Source organism: Podarcis erhardii (genome assembly GCF_964252035.2).
Source record: "Podarcis erhardii genome assembly, chromosome: 15".
NCBI lineage: Eukaryota > Metazoa > Chordata > Lepidosauria > Squamata > Lacertidae > Podarcis > Podarcis erhardii.
In genome coordinates this window covers 13,978,720-13,992,644 of record NC_138505.1, presented here as the reverse complement: position 1 = coordinate 13,992,644, position 13,925 = coordinate 13,978,720, and the positions used below count along the sequence as shown (strand labels likewise).

The following is a 13,925-nucleotide window of genomic DNA, read 5'->3' as shown; positions in this document are numbered from 1 at the left end:
TTACAGGTAGGTCTTGGAGAGATCCCTGCCTCATGGGAATAACTGACTGTTAATTGGTGAAAGGAGGAAAAGTAAAGTTACATTATATTAAGACAATTTACAGGACAAAAATTTTAAAAGAGGGAAAGGATTTGCTGAAATAGATAATTGACCTAGAATACAAAAAAGGGAGGTGTGAGGAGGTCAAAGAAATAAGCTAATGAAAGAATAGTAAAGAGATCTGAAGTATTTTTTGTGTGTGTGTTTTTGTTTTTGTTCAATGGGTTTTATTTCTCTGTTTTTCTTCTTTCTTTTTTAATATTGTGGTGTGTTGTTTTGTTTTTGTTTAATGTGGTGTGTTTGTTTTTTCTTTCTGTGATTGTTGAAACTTTAATAAATATATATTTTTTTTTAAAAAAAGAGAGATCCCTGCCTCAAACTTTGGGGAGCCACTGCCTGCCAGTGTAAACAGTACTGTGCCAGATGGGCCAATGGCCTAACTCACTAGATTATTCTGCATAATCATGTTATAACATTGATTGATGGGATCATTGTACTAATCACAAAAAGTAGCCCGATTAAAAAGTGACAGAAAATTGCACTGGAAAGCGCAGGATAGCAACCACTAGCTGGCAAAATCGTACAGCCTTGAACACATCAGATATTGGACATAGTCTCCTGTGCATATCAGATAACTGCTGGTCTGGAAGCAGCCACTCAGCCTAACCTACCTCACAGGACTGTTGTGAGGGTCAAACAGGGTGGAAGTATGACATATATTGCCTTGAGCTCTTTGGAAGAGGAGGGATATATGTGTAATGGAATCACTAGTTGCAACCTCCTAAAAATGGAGGATCAAAATCAATGAAATCCAGGTGTTACGTTTGTGACAGAGATTTAACTTGATTACCAACCCCCTCAAAATCATTCATTTTCTCTAATGTTCACACAACAATCTTATGTAGGAGCAGCCTGAGGCAGAAGAATTAAAGCGACGTGGCTAAGGTATGATTTGAACCCATGACTTAAGTTCTAAGTACTCCCCCCCCCCTTTTTCTTAGACCGCCTTCCCGCTTAGCAACGGCTGTTCCATCCCAATTGGCCCCGCTGGGAACATTTCTTTGATTGGAGAAGACTCCAGACTTTGGACCAATCACCGGGAGCCACGGGACTCTCTTTCGCCTGTCCGGCGCTGGAGGACAACACCGAGCGGTTCTGTTTGGATTGTACCATGTGAAGACTGGAAGGAGGGGGGGAGACTGCGAGGAATTAAAGGACTACCCTCTCCGATATGAACCTCTCTCGAAATACAAGTTTTAATCACTCGACGAGAATGAATCTACGACTCTCCGGTCGGGAGGCTGTGAAACAGAGCGGGGTCGGGGAGAAAGTAGATGACTGAGGAAAGCGTTTGGTAGGTCCCGAGCGGAAGTGAGGTATCAGCTGAGCGTCGGGGCTTCCGGTTAGGCAGAGAAGAGAGGAGTTGGTGCTGGTTGAGGTGGGCGCAGAGGCTTCCGGGGCTGCCGGGATTAGGTGAGTCGTTAGGGTAGCGGGAGAAGGTCGCGGGTGGCTGTCAATAGAGAGTGGAGGGAGGTGGGCCTAGGCCCAGGCAGGGCTGGGAGTCAGCTGTCATGGTTCTCGGACGCAGGCGAGGCCTTCCCCCTCCGCTCCAGCCCTGGCCCCAGCCTCCAGGTGAAGCTACGTGGAAGGGCTGCAGCTCAACAGCCTAAACCAGGAACGGGGAGATCTGACCCTGCTGACGTGGCTGGACTCCTGCAGCTGCCACCATCTCTGGCCATTGGTCCTGCTAGCTGGGGCTGTTGGGGGTTGCAGCCCAGCAGGGTCTGAAAGGCCACAGCCCCCTCTTCCCCAATCCCTGCTGCTAAGTGTATTCCCAGCCAGTGTTAGAAACTGAGATATGAAAACTAGGACCTGAATGGCACCTTAAACCTAGGCTATGGGCGCAACAACAGAATGTCTAGGGGCACTCTCTTTTTTATCGCAAGAATACAAAGCTGGAAATGAGTGAACTGCAGCTAAAATGTTATGCTCATTTTTCACATGCTCTGGTCCTTCCCCTGCCCACCCACCCCTAATATTCTTAAGAGAGTCTCTTCTCCAGTCTTCAGAGAATAGCACGAAGTGGGAGGCAGAATAAGTTCCTCCTTTCCTTCCACTCTGCAGTTTTAATCTGAAATCATAGGCGCAGTACTGCACCCAGAGCTCGGAAATTGCTTGCGCTAATGAAATTCCCTGTCACAAAATGCACCTAGAATGATACGAGTTTCGAACACTGTTCCCAGCATGTGGGAGGACCCCTGATTCATTCCTCTGCCTGAAATCTTGGAGAGCTGCTGCAAAATCCAGACATTACTGAGCTAGATAGTTAGACAGAAGGGTCTGATAAACAGGCAGCTTCCTGGATGCTTCAAGGGGGTGGGCAAGTTAAGGGACCTTGATTGCTGAATGCCTTGCGACTCGAATGTTTTGGCTTCCAAACACTGCAAACCCAGAAGTGAGTGTTCCAGTTTGCTAACATTCTTTGGAACTCGAACGTGGCTTCCACAGCTTCCGACTGAGTGCAGGAAACTCCTGCAGCCAATTGAAAGCTGAGCCTTGGTTTTCGAACATTTTCGGAAGTCAAACGGACTTCTGGAATGGATTCTGTTTGAGAACCAAGGTATGACTGTACATCTGTTTTCAGTTGATGTACTTTACTAATATAATCATAAAAACAGTAACGGCAGAAAGGAGAGAGGAACTGAGGCAGGACAAGCAGGAGTGGAATCTGCAGTTGTTTCTGTTTCTTGTATTTCAGTTTAGTTACAGTAGAGTGTGGTGACAAAGGAGTCTCCAAAGGTTTCATCGAAAAGATGGGCTTTGAAGTGATGTTTGAAGGAAGTAAGAGAGGTGGCCATGCATGGAGGTGTTCTGGGATGCAGGGAAGGAGAGAGATATAAGAGCAGGCAGATTAGGTGGGCAAGTTCTTGGAGGACTTTGAAATTAAGGATGAGAAGCTTGTGCAGAATCTGCTAGTGGACAAGAAGCAAGTGGACTGTGCTTACCTATTTAAACATTTTTGCTGCATCTATCTATTCTAAAGGTTCAAAAACAACTGATAATCATCCTAAAACAATTAAATGAGATGGACCAGTGCAGTCCAACTAGAAAAAGAAAACTATCTAACATGCACAAACAATAAACGAACACTGACCCCAAAGGCCTTCTTAAATAGCACAGTTCCTGCTCTCAGGCTTGCACTAAACAAAGGCAATACAAAAAAGGAATAGAGAAAAAAGAGGCAAGGAAGCAAGCTCAAATTCTTAATGTTGTACAGTTCTTAATAATAACCATAATGTTGGAATGTAAACAGACTGTTGATAAGCTTTGGTGGGCCTCTGAGAAATAGTATGGCAACTAGACTTTTTTGGAAGTGGCTGCAATGTAAGTGGAATGGCCTTGCAAGGTGGGGCCATGGCCTTCTGGGGCTTAGCTGGGATTTGCCAGCTTCTTATCATTCCCATCATGGTAAGTAGATAAAGGGAGACCTGTTGATACCCCAGAGCAAGCAGCCCTTACAGTTCAGTAAGTTCTGAAAGCATCAGGGTGGGTGGAGAGCAGCGCAGTCTGGTGAAAACAGCAAGTGGAGGTGGCAGTTCCTCGCTGCAGCTTATCTCCCTCATAGCACAGCTGGAAAAGGAAAATTGATCAAAGGAGGATTTCAGTGTTAGGATTCCAAAATAGAATAGCTTCCTGTATGGCAGTGATCTGAGTGCTGGTCTGATTCAGCAGGATGAGTACATATTGTGGTGATCATTATATAGTGTTTAAGGGTGCTCAAAGCATTTCATGTATATTATCTTTCTGTATTCCTTACAACAACTCTGTACGGTAATTCAGTTTTTTTAAATAAAAACACACACAACCAGCACTCTAAGGAACAGGGTGATCAGCTGAGACACCCTGGTCTAGGTGTTCTGTGACAGGAGTGAGATTTATGCTAAGGTCTTCCTAATTCATTCTTTTGGCTGCAATCCTATGCCCATATATTTGAGAATAAGCCCCACTAAACTTGATGGAGTTTATTTCTGAGTAGACAAAAAATCATGAAAGATGTGGAGAAAATGGGTAGACATTTTTGTCCCTCTCATTATGTTAGAATTTGTTGAGGATTATACAGCAAAGTGGATTGACAAAAGATCCAGACCAGGTGGAAAGTTAAGACCTCATACTCTGCACATATAATCAGTTTGTGGTACTTGTTGCCACAATAGGCAGTGTTGTCTTTTTAAAGTGATTAGGCAAGTTCTTGAAAGGGAGCAGGCAGTGTCTGTCCATGACTTTGATGACTTGATGTTACCTGAGTGAATGAGGATACCTTTGAGTTCTGTATGCTGGGGACAAGACATGGGAGGCCTGTTGCCTTCATGCCCTGCTTGTTGGCTGGAGGCATCTGGCGAAACCACCTTGAAACCAGGGCATTGCACCAGGTGAACCCTTGACTGGATGCAATAGGGCCCCTCTTATGTTCTTGATACATGCCTGTGTACTCCTATCGAACATCCTATTCTCTCAGCAAAGATCACTGTCTGAGCTTATTGTTTGTTTGTGTCTACTGCATACATTGAACTTTCTGTGACGGTTCCCTTTGAAAAAGCACAACTTCACAGAAGGAGTCACCAGTCAGTTACTGATATCTGTTAAATTGGGTGTGAGTCTAGCACCTGGAGGGCCACAGGTTCCTCCAGCCCTGCTTTAAATATATAACTAATCTGAAGTGGGTGGGGGTTGATATGTATGGATTGAATTTCCTTCTTCCAAGAACCATCTTACATAGATCATTAATTCTGCTTCTAGGCTTGGTCTTCATTTCAAATTGCAGCACAGTATCCTCTTTTGCCTCTGCATCTGAAGGTGCCAATCTTTAAGCTTCCCCTTGCTTCTGTGATGTAAACACAGGTTACCGTAGCTCAGCTACCTTTGCCTCTTGCAATGATGACCCATAGGGCAAATTACCCCATTGCTACTCCCCAGTCTGTTGGAGGGTGACAAAACTTTGTCTTCAACACAGTTACCAGGTGTGTGAAATGAGAGGGAGGTATTGGTATCTCCTAAGTTAATGACAGACTATCATAATAAGACTCTATATACTGATAGCTCTTGCCTTCCCTCTCTTCAGCCGAATGTTTTCCAACTGGCCAGGCCAGATGACAGGGGAAAGAATGAAGAACACAACAGGTTTTCATTACTTTGTGAAAGGGTGTGAGGGAGAGTTCTCTAGATTTATGGCAGAAGATAGCCAGAGTGGTGTAATAGCTGGAGTTAACACAGAGCAGGGAGACGGGGGTTCAAATTCTCACACAGCCATCCAGCTCACTCAGCTCATGGAGTCAGCAACCACATCTTAGCTTGACTCTCGGGGTTGTTGTGAGATTGGGGAGTGGGGTGTGCGTGTGCTGAAAATCTAAGAAAGCGGCACATTCTGATAGGGAAAAAGTTTTGTTTACAAAAGGCTCATGTTCTAGAATGCGCTAAACCAATCTGCTCCTTTAGGGTTATTCTTTCCCAGATTTCTGATCTTTACTCCAGCAGCTTTTGGCGCTTGGAGCTATCGGGACAGCCACAGTTAGAGATGTGTAACCGCCAGACAACCTTTATAGTGAGCATTCAACCTGATTTGTTTACAGAGAAATTGGATGACAAGTGTTAATCCTACACTTTCCAGTGCATCCTCCTATCACTTTCCTTAATTTAAATAGTCTGATCTTTTGAGGGGAGGGAGTTTGTTTCACAGGAGCCCTGTGCAATTCAAATGAACTGCTGGACTCTTGTGCAGTGAGTAGGTAAAGTCGTGGAAGGTTGTGCTCTGCATTTTCAGCTTTGAGCACAAAACCACGTCGGATCAATCCTCTGATTTTCCTTCAGTGGGCAGCTTGGTTTATACACATTAAAAATAACTTGCAGGCTTCCAAAGTGAAATTCCATGGTGTCTGCTTTTGTGGCTTGCTGTAAATATTTCTGGATCAAGTTTGGTTGCCCGGTTATATTCCAGGCTCTGCTGCTGGAAGTATCAGTTGGACTCTTTGGCAAGTAACCTTTTAATCAGCAAATAATCTTCTCTGTAGGTACACCAAAGCCCTTGTAACTAAGCTGCTACATTACAGTGTATGCCATGTCAGTTTTGATCCTGCAAAAGTTGTTTCAGCCCCACTTCACAACTGCCACATTTCCTGGTTAGCATAACTCAATGCAGGCCTCACATAAGTGGAGGCTATAATGGGACACAGAATTCAGCATGTAAAGCAGGGATTCGCCTGCTTGTAGTTCTCCAGGTGTTGTTGGACTGCAGCTCCCACGGCCTCTGACCATTGGCCCATGCTTGTTGGGTTTCCTCATCCCTGATCTATTTTTATTTTTCTGTAGCAAAACCAGGTTTCCAACCCTCATGGCTTCCAAGATAGGAAGCATCTGGGCAGTGTTTGTTAAAGTCATAGAAGTTGGAGGAGACAGTGGGGTGCAGGACTTGGTTTTGGGGAGAGGAGATAGATGTTCCTGTGCTCTGCGTATCAGTGGGTTTGAATCAGTAGTAGAAGCAAAATCCACAACTTGCGTCCCTTTGCTTAACCCTTCTACCTTCAGGGCGGGGTTTTTCCTTCTGTCAAAGTTAAGAGTTTAATTCCAGCCTTGCACATTCATCCACATGTGTTCCAAGTATGGAAAGCATTTTATAAACCAGCTAGCCAACCCCATGCCCATGTTGCTAATTGGTGACTCTTTCATATACGGTGGACACTCGGGTTGCGAACGTGATCTGTGTGGGATGCACGATCGCAACCTGCAGCGTTTGCAACCCGGAGCATTCACGGGTTGTGATTCGGCGTATGCACAACCGCCAAAACCTGGAAGTAGCCCGTTCCAGTACTTCTGGGTTTCGGCGGTCCACAACCCGAAAAAATGCAACCTGAAGCGGCTGTAACCTGAGGTATGACTGTATAAAAAAGTGTTTCTGTCCAGTTGTCATGAGGCAGCTCTTGCAAGCCCTAGGTAATTGGCTGCTTGCAATGCCATAGTGTAGTGCGTGTCAGCAGAGGGTTTGGGCACAGTATTTCTCATAAGGCTTCTGAGAATAGCAACATGGATGCGCCAGGCCGTTACTATGCAAATTGGGTGGCTTGTCCTGGTTTGCCTGATTCACAAGCTGAGGCAAGCAATGGCCCAGTCTTTTGTCTTCAACCATTTTTTCTCCTCTTACACAGGCTGCTGGCCGCTGGGCTGGGGAGATGTTCCGAACAGCCATCATGATGGCTGCCAGCCTGGCCTTGACCTCTGCAGTGGTGGCGCACGCCTATTATCTTAAGCACCAGTTCTACCCGACGGTGGTGTACCTGACGAAGTCCAGTCCCAGCATGGCGGTGAGTCTGCCTACCCCAATTGTTGCAGGGAGGTGGGCATAATATCAGGTTTGATCGCATGGCTTTGGCTTTAAAGGGTCTCCATTTGAAAAGGGAAAGGTCCTTTGAGGAAAAGTGGAATGAACTGGAGAAAAGGCGGAGAAGACATAAAAGCACACTCCAGATACCATTGCTGAGTTTAATCTTTGCAGTTTGTACAGTGGGAGAAATAATCAATGCATTCAAGGATGCTTAGCCAGCATCTCTTCAAACCCTGGGCCTCTGGCATATGATCATTGTGGCTTTCTGAAACCAAACTTTGGTTCATATAATATGTGAACTTGCTCCCTCTGTGCAGTGCACCAGAACCCAGAAAATAATTTTGAACCCGGAAACTACAACTAATACAGAATGCGGCAGCTAGACTGGTGACTGGGAGCGGCCGCCGAGACCATATAACACCGGTCTTGAAAGACCTACATTGGCTCCCAGTACGTTTCCGAGCACAATTCAAAGTGTTGGTGCTGACCTTTAAAGCCCTAAATGGCCTCGGTCCAGTATATCTGAAGGAGCGTCTCCTCCCCCATCGTTCTGCCCGGACACTGAGGTCCAGCTCCGAGGGCCTTCTGGCGGTTCCCTCACTGCGAGAGGCCAAGTTGCAGGGAACCAGGCAGAGGGCCTTCTCGGTGGTGGCGCCCGCCCTGTGGAATGCCCTCCCATCGGATGTCAAGGCGATGGACAACTACCTGACATTCAGAAGACATCTGAAGGCAGCCCTGTTCAGGGAAGTTTTTAATATGTGATATTTTAGTGTATTTTTTATCTCTGTTGGCAGCCGCCCAGAGTGGCTGGGGAAACCCAGCCAGATGGGCGGGGTACAAATAATAAATTATTATTATTATTATTATTATAAAAAGGACCTAAATAACATGAACCATAGTTCAAGTCTAGCTAGCAATCCTGGATCTTTAAGGAGCCACAAGCAACAGTCCTGAGTTTGCGTGGCACGGGAAGCCAAGCTTAGGAGTGGCCTCTGTTTGTTTTTCTTTCTTTGTGCCAGCAGTTGAGGCAGTGCACAGCAGCCCGAGGTTATTGCGCCATGTGAATGCTGCCTTGTTCTCTGCTGCTCAATAAATGCAGGACTAGCTCAAAGGGGCTTAAGCTATAAAGGGGTAGATTATGGTTGAACATTAGGAGAAACTTTGTGGTGAGGAGAGCAGTTTGATATGCCGTTTGTCCCTTTTCCATTATGTGCAGTTTTTATTTTTATTTAGATTGTAAGCTTGTGGGTAGGGACTGTCTTGTTTTGATTGTATGTAAGCAACTCTTGGAGTCTTTTCGGCAGAAGAGCAAGAAGCAGATTCCCTGAATAAATAAGTTATGTCAAGGGGTTCTCCTTTGCTGGACATATTCAAGCAGAGGCTAGGCGGCACTTAGGACAACTGAGGATGCATCAAGCAAAGCGTTTGTCAGAGCCACCCTGGGTCCCAGCTCACAAGAGACCAAAGTCCAGTCCAAGCTATATACAAAAGGTTTTATTGAAGATCATTGTCGTCATTACATCCAAACTCCGTGGCTCCGCATCTGTTACCCTTAGATGTTAGAAGTCCCCTCTGAGTCCGTCCCTCCCCTGCACCAATTTAAGAGGCTTGTACTGCTCCACCTTTTCCTCTCTTTCCTTTTCCGCAGGGTCTTCCTGCCCCCCTGTCTTCCCTCTTTCCGGGACTCCCCAGAGGCTGAGTCTTCTCCCGCCTGCTCCCCCCTCCTTCGTGCTTTGGCACCAGGCTCCTCCTCAGAGCTCTCCTCATTTCCGCGCGCCTCTATATTTGAACTTGGCGCGCGTACGTTGCCTCTGACCTTCCTTTCTACAGTTACGCTGCTCTCGGTACTACACTCCTCCCTTTCAGGCAGGACGTCTTGCTCCGAACTCCTCCCCCTTCCTCCTTCCTGTCCTGCTCTTTCTGACACACTGGCAACTCCCCCCCCTCTACTCCGTTCCGACGGGGGAGCTGGTCCCGCTTTGCCACTCCCACTGGGGATTCCCTCTTCGTTCCCCTCTCTCTGACTGATTCCCTCTCTATTGCCCCTTGGCCTGACCAGGGGGGCTCCCTTCTGGGAATCCTCTGATTCGCTAGACGGACTTTGGGACAACCTCGGCTCGTTGTCGTCCTCTTCCTCCTCGCCCTCGCTCTCTGTCTCCTCTCTCCCTAAAACCCTGACAGCGTTGATCCAGATGACCTCACATGAGTTCCTTCCTCTACTTCAGGGCTCTGTAGCCTGCTGCCCGAGACTCTGGAACTCCTGCTGTCCAGGACTGTCTACCTTGGCTGCTTAGGTCAGGTGCAGGGAACCCATTTGGTTCAGTAGGCCAGATCTTTCTTACCCTCTGCCCTGCCCCCTGTGACCCAGCTTTGTCCCACCCACCTGTCAGTCATTTGATGTCATAATATAGTCAGGTGGTTTCTCCCACCCACCTGTCAAAAGTTTGCTCACAGGTGTGTTTGGGGGGGTTGGGAGTGGAGAGAAACTGAGCAGGATTGAACTCCTTGCTCATCAGCTGACATGTTGGGAGTTTGTTCCTGCTTTCTGATGTCACATATGACATTGGGTATGGAGCAGATGAGTGTGGTTTGGGCAAATGGCCCAGGGAACCAAATGGAGAGGCCTGGCAGGGAAAATGTGACCTGGGCTAGAGGTTCTGCACCCCTGGCCTAGACTGACTTGGGATATATGACCCAGGCTAAAGCAATACCCAGTACAGGAACTGGGAATGAGAAAGAAAGGCTGCTTTCTCTTTCTGTGGTGGTATTCTGTGGTGACTGAGTTCACAACAAAGTTTTCTAAATGCAATTACTGCACTGTTGGCCCCATCCCAGCCCTCAGTGGAGTTTGGCAGAGTAAAATCTGCAGACTAAGCTTGTGGCGATGGAACTGTGGTATGAAAGTAACAATGACAGTTCAAACCCTTTTACTGTTAAGTTTGCACCAAAGTAACATGTTGATTCCAGGTGTTGTTCTTCCCCTGCCAGGGTCCCTTCAAAAATGGTCTCATCAAAGCTGCCATCTGCTTTTCAAGGGAAGCCTTCAATGTAAAGCCTTATTTAGACCTACATGTGTAAGGAATAGAAGAACCCAAAGAATCTGCATATAATAGAGGTTTTCTGAGATCCAGGTGTAGGGCTTCTGAAATACAGAGCTCACAAAATATTTCTGCATCACATAGTAAAATTAACCAGTTTTGAATCCCGGGCTTGTGCCCCAGATCAAATTCATGTGTCCTTTGCCAACCAGGAATGCTTCCATCTGCTGTTGTAAGTTTCTTCATTGGGGTATCCTATTACATACATGCATAAAAGAAGATTTGGTTTGGGAGATTAGGAGGAGATGCTGAGGAACCAGAAAGAGATCAAAAGATAATTCCCCCACCACGGAGCTCAGCAACATTGTCTATCCTGTTAGCTTCTGAGGGGAGGATTGTGGGCAGCAATGAATGACACCTTTAAGTTTTCTTTGGCCTGCGCGGGGATGTTTCCTAAAAATGATTTCCCACTCTGCAATTTTTTCTCTCCTCCTTGCTATGTCAGGTGCTGTACATTCAAGCTTTTGTCCTGGTGTTCCTGTTAGGCAAATTCATGGGCAAAGTGTTTTTTGGACAACTCCGAGCAGCGGAAATGGAGGTGAGCCCTGTTGGGTGCATGGTTGTTGTGGACGTTGTGGGCGGGCACACATGAAATGCTTAAACTAAGAGCCAGAAACTCCGTAGTCCCCTTTGCTCAATTGGCATCATCCTGTGATCACAGAGGAGAAAATAGGTTTGGCTCACAATGGGGGATCTGTATCAATCATCTCTAAAGAGTGCTGTAAGCTTGCGGGGAAGGATTTTGGCATCATTTCCTAGAGTTAAGTTGTAAATAACTTGCATTTCTTTACCAGCTAATGTGTCCTGAGTTCCTTGAAGTTTTGGCTGTAGTGGTACAGCAGAGAGGATTTTTGAGTACAATGAGGAGAGAGACAAGATGTTCAGTTACATTGCAATCAAACGTTCTGAATGATAGATCTTTAATTCCTGAGCCTTTGTACATTTTGGTAGCCGGAAGGCCTAGAAACACCATTTTGTTCACATGGAACTGGAGAATTTCAGATCTTTTCCCAAGCTCCTGGCTTCTCTGCCAGCTGGCTAGATTTCTACATGTGATGTTTAACTACAGATCTGCGGGTGTCAGAGCTGTCAGTAAGCCTAGCTGGGGAACCTTTCTCAGCCCGAGGGCTGCATCCCCTCATTAGCAGCCTTCTGGCGGCCACATACTAGTGGAAGGAGCGACCAAAGGTAAAAAGCCCTTTTTATAAGGGAATTTCTAGCCCGCCCATCATCATGCAATCCCAGGGTGGGTTACACTAAAATAAAAACCAATTTATAAAAGCAGATAAAATAAACGGTCAGAGAGACACAATCTCAATTCTACAGTTGCAGCAGTGTTGGGTTTCACCCCCAAAATGGCAGGCATCCAGGCAAGCAAGATATGTTATCACAATTCAAGAGCATTTTTCAGTGAGGCAAAAACACTTGAGGAGGGCATAGAGCAGGCTGCTGAAGGGTGTGACCTCGGGACAATTGGAAGAGAGGCCCCAGAGGGATGTTTCTGGGCCTGAGGGTTCCCACTTTTACTTTGGAAGCATAGCAAGGAGGCTGTTTCTTCTGGAGACGACTGCATTTGTGGGGGACAGATGGGCCCAGGATTAGAGAGAGCTCCTTAAATCAATCTCTCTCACACAGCATCTGCTTGAGCGGTCATGGTATGCAGTGACCGAGACCTGCCTTGCCTTCACAGTCTTCAGGGATGACTTCAGCCCCCGTTTTGTGGCCCTCTTCACTCTCCTCCTCTTCCTCAAGTGCTTCCACTGGCTGGCTGAGGACCGTGTGGACTTTGTGAGTATGGTGGCCCCAGGGTGCACCACCTGGAGGAAGGGGTAGGGTGGGCAGAAATGGTTCTTGCCGCTCAGACGCACGGTGGTGGTGGGAGAAATAAAACTGTTTCCTGAACAGTTCAAGCAGCAGCCCAGTTTGGTGGTTCTTGTATGGTGGCTCAAAATCAAGGCTGATGTTCATTCCTAGGAACACCTGGGGCTTTGATAGTTTTAGGTATATTACACTTGTACATCTCAAAGTATTTTTCGATCAAAGTAAAAATACAATAATAAAATCACATAAACATTATTTTAAAACAAATTTAATAGTACAATCATATCATTGGAGCTGCTCAAAATGCCTAGGAGTGGGGGCGGATCACCTATTTGCCTGGTGCCAAAACAGTGACAAAATTGGGTGCCAGGGGGACCTCCTTGGGGAGAGCATTCCTTTAAAAATGGGGCTACTGCAAAGAAGGCCCTAGTCTCTTGTCCCCACCCTCTGGACTAGGATTTCTGAGAAGCTTATCAGCTTACCTACCACTAGGGTTGGTGAACCACTTCTCAGTTCATGCAAGGCAATTGTGGAGGCCAAAAGGCTTGCATTATCTCTGCATCCGAGAAGGAGAGGGGAAGAGAGGAGCACGTCAACTCAAGGCTTACTGTACCTTGTTCCTGCTGGTGCATGCCACACACTAAGTCAGCCTAAGGCCACCTGGTGCTTTCCAGGTTTGGACATATGCCAGCTGGGTTGATGGGAGTTGTAGTCCAAAACTTCTGGAGGTCACCAGGTTGGCAAAGCTTGTGAATCATGGCTTAGCATGGCATGTGATGCAGTAAGGGTTAAAGGAAGAGCAGATGTTGCAAATGTGTGACGCCTATCAACGTAACTCTGGACAGAGGTTTCTGAAGTAAGTTGGGCAAAATGGTGGCTTTTTCCTTCCCATCAGCCTCACACACCAACCCAGGCCAAGCTATGTTAGTAGCAGGGTTATTAAAATGCATTGGATTCTTGGCACTAGAATCTCTTGCTAACAACCAGTCTTGAGCGGGGATTGGGGGAGGGGGATTTGTAAGATTCCAACACTAGTTTTAAGTCAGGGATGGGGAACCTCTGGCCCTCCAGATGCTGTTAGTCTCAACATCCCTGACTGTTGGCTATGTCAGGTGCAGTTGATGACAGGTGCAGTCCCAACAAGATCTGGAGGACCACAAGTTCCCCATTTCTACTTTAAGTGCATCCACCTTCAGACATTTCTTTTCTACAGGGATCCTTGTGAACTCTGGACATTTGCCCAGAATGCAGAACAGCCATGCTCAGGTTGGAGTGCCAAGATGTGTCGGCAAAGCACATGTTCGATATAGAGGCATACATGAGTTTGGCCAGTCAATAAAAGTTGCTGCTTATCTTGGGTGATAAGACCACTTAATCTTGCTCTTTTCTCCCCTGTCTCTCTAGATGGAGAGGAGCCCAAACATTTCCTGGCTCTTCCATTTTCGCATTGTCTGTAAGTACCTGCCTTCCTTTCAAGGCTTTCCTCTTCCACTGCACCGCTGCTTCCAGTCCTTTCTCAATGAAAGAGGGACATACCTGCAGCTGCCCCAAATCTAGCCCACTCTCTTGCCTACGGCAAAAGTTGTTGCCCACCC

General features: G+C 46.6%; 1 protein-coding gene across 7 annotated transcripts in view; it reads left to right on the top strand.

Moving 5' to 3' along the window:
* Positions 1-1,075: 1,075 nt before the first annotated feature.
* Positions 1,076-13,925, top strand: part of SYVN1 (synoviolin 1) — a 30,673-nt gene continuing 17,823 nt past the window's right edge. For 2 of the 7 annotated variants that reach the window (XM_081842651.1, XM_081842648.1), the window contains exons 1-5: positions 1,402-1,512; positions 7,236-7,391; positions 10,955-11,047; positions 12,145-12,297; positions 13,735-13,783. In XM_081842651.1, the coding sequence (XP_081698777.1) occupies positions 7,260-7,391; positions 10,955-11,047; positions 12,145-12,297; positions 13,735-13,783 (427 nt within the window). In that variant the 5' untranslated portion in view covers positions 1,402-1,512; positions 7,236-7,259. The other 5 variants (XM_081842650.1, XM_081842649.1, XM_081842654.1 and 2 more) reach the window with 5 other exon arrangements.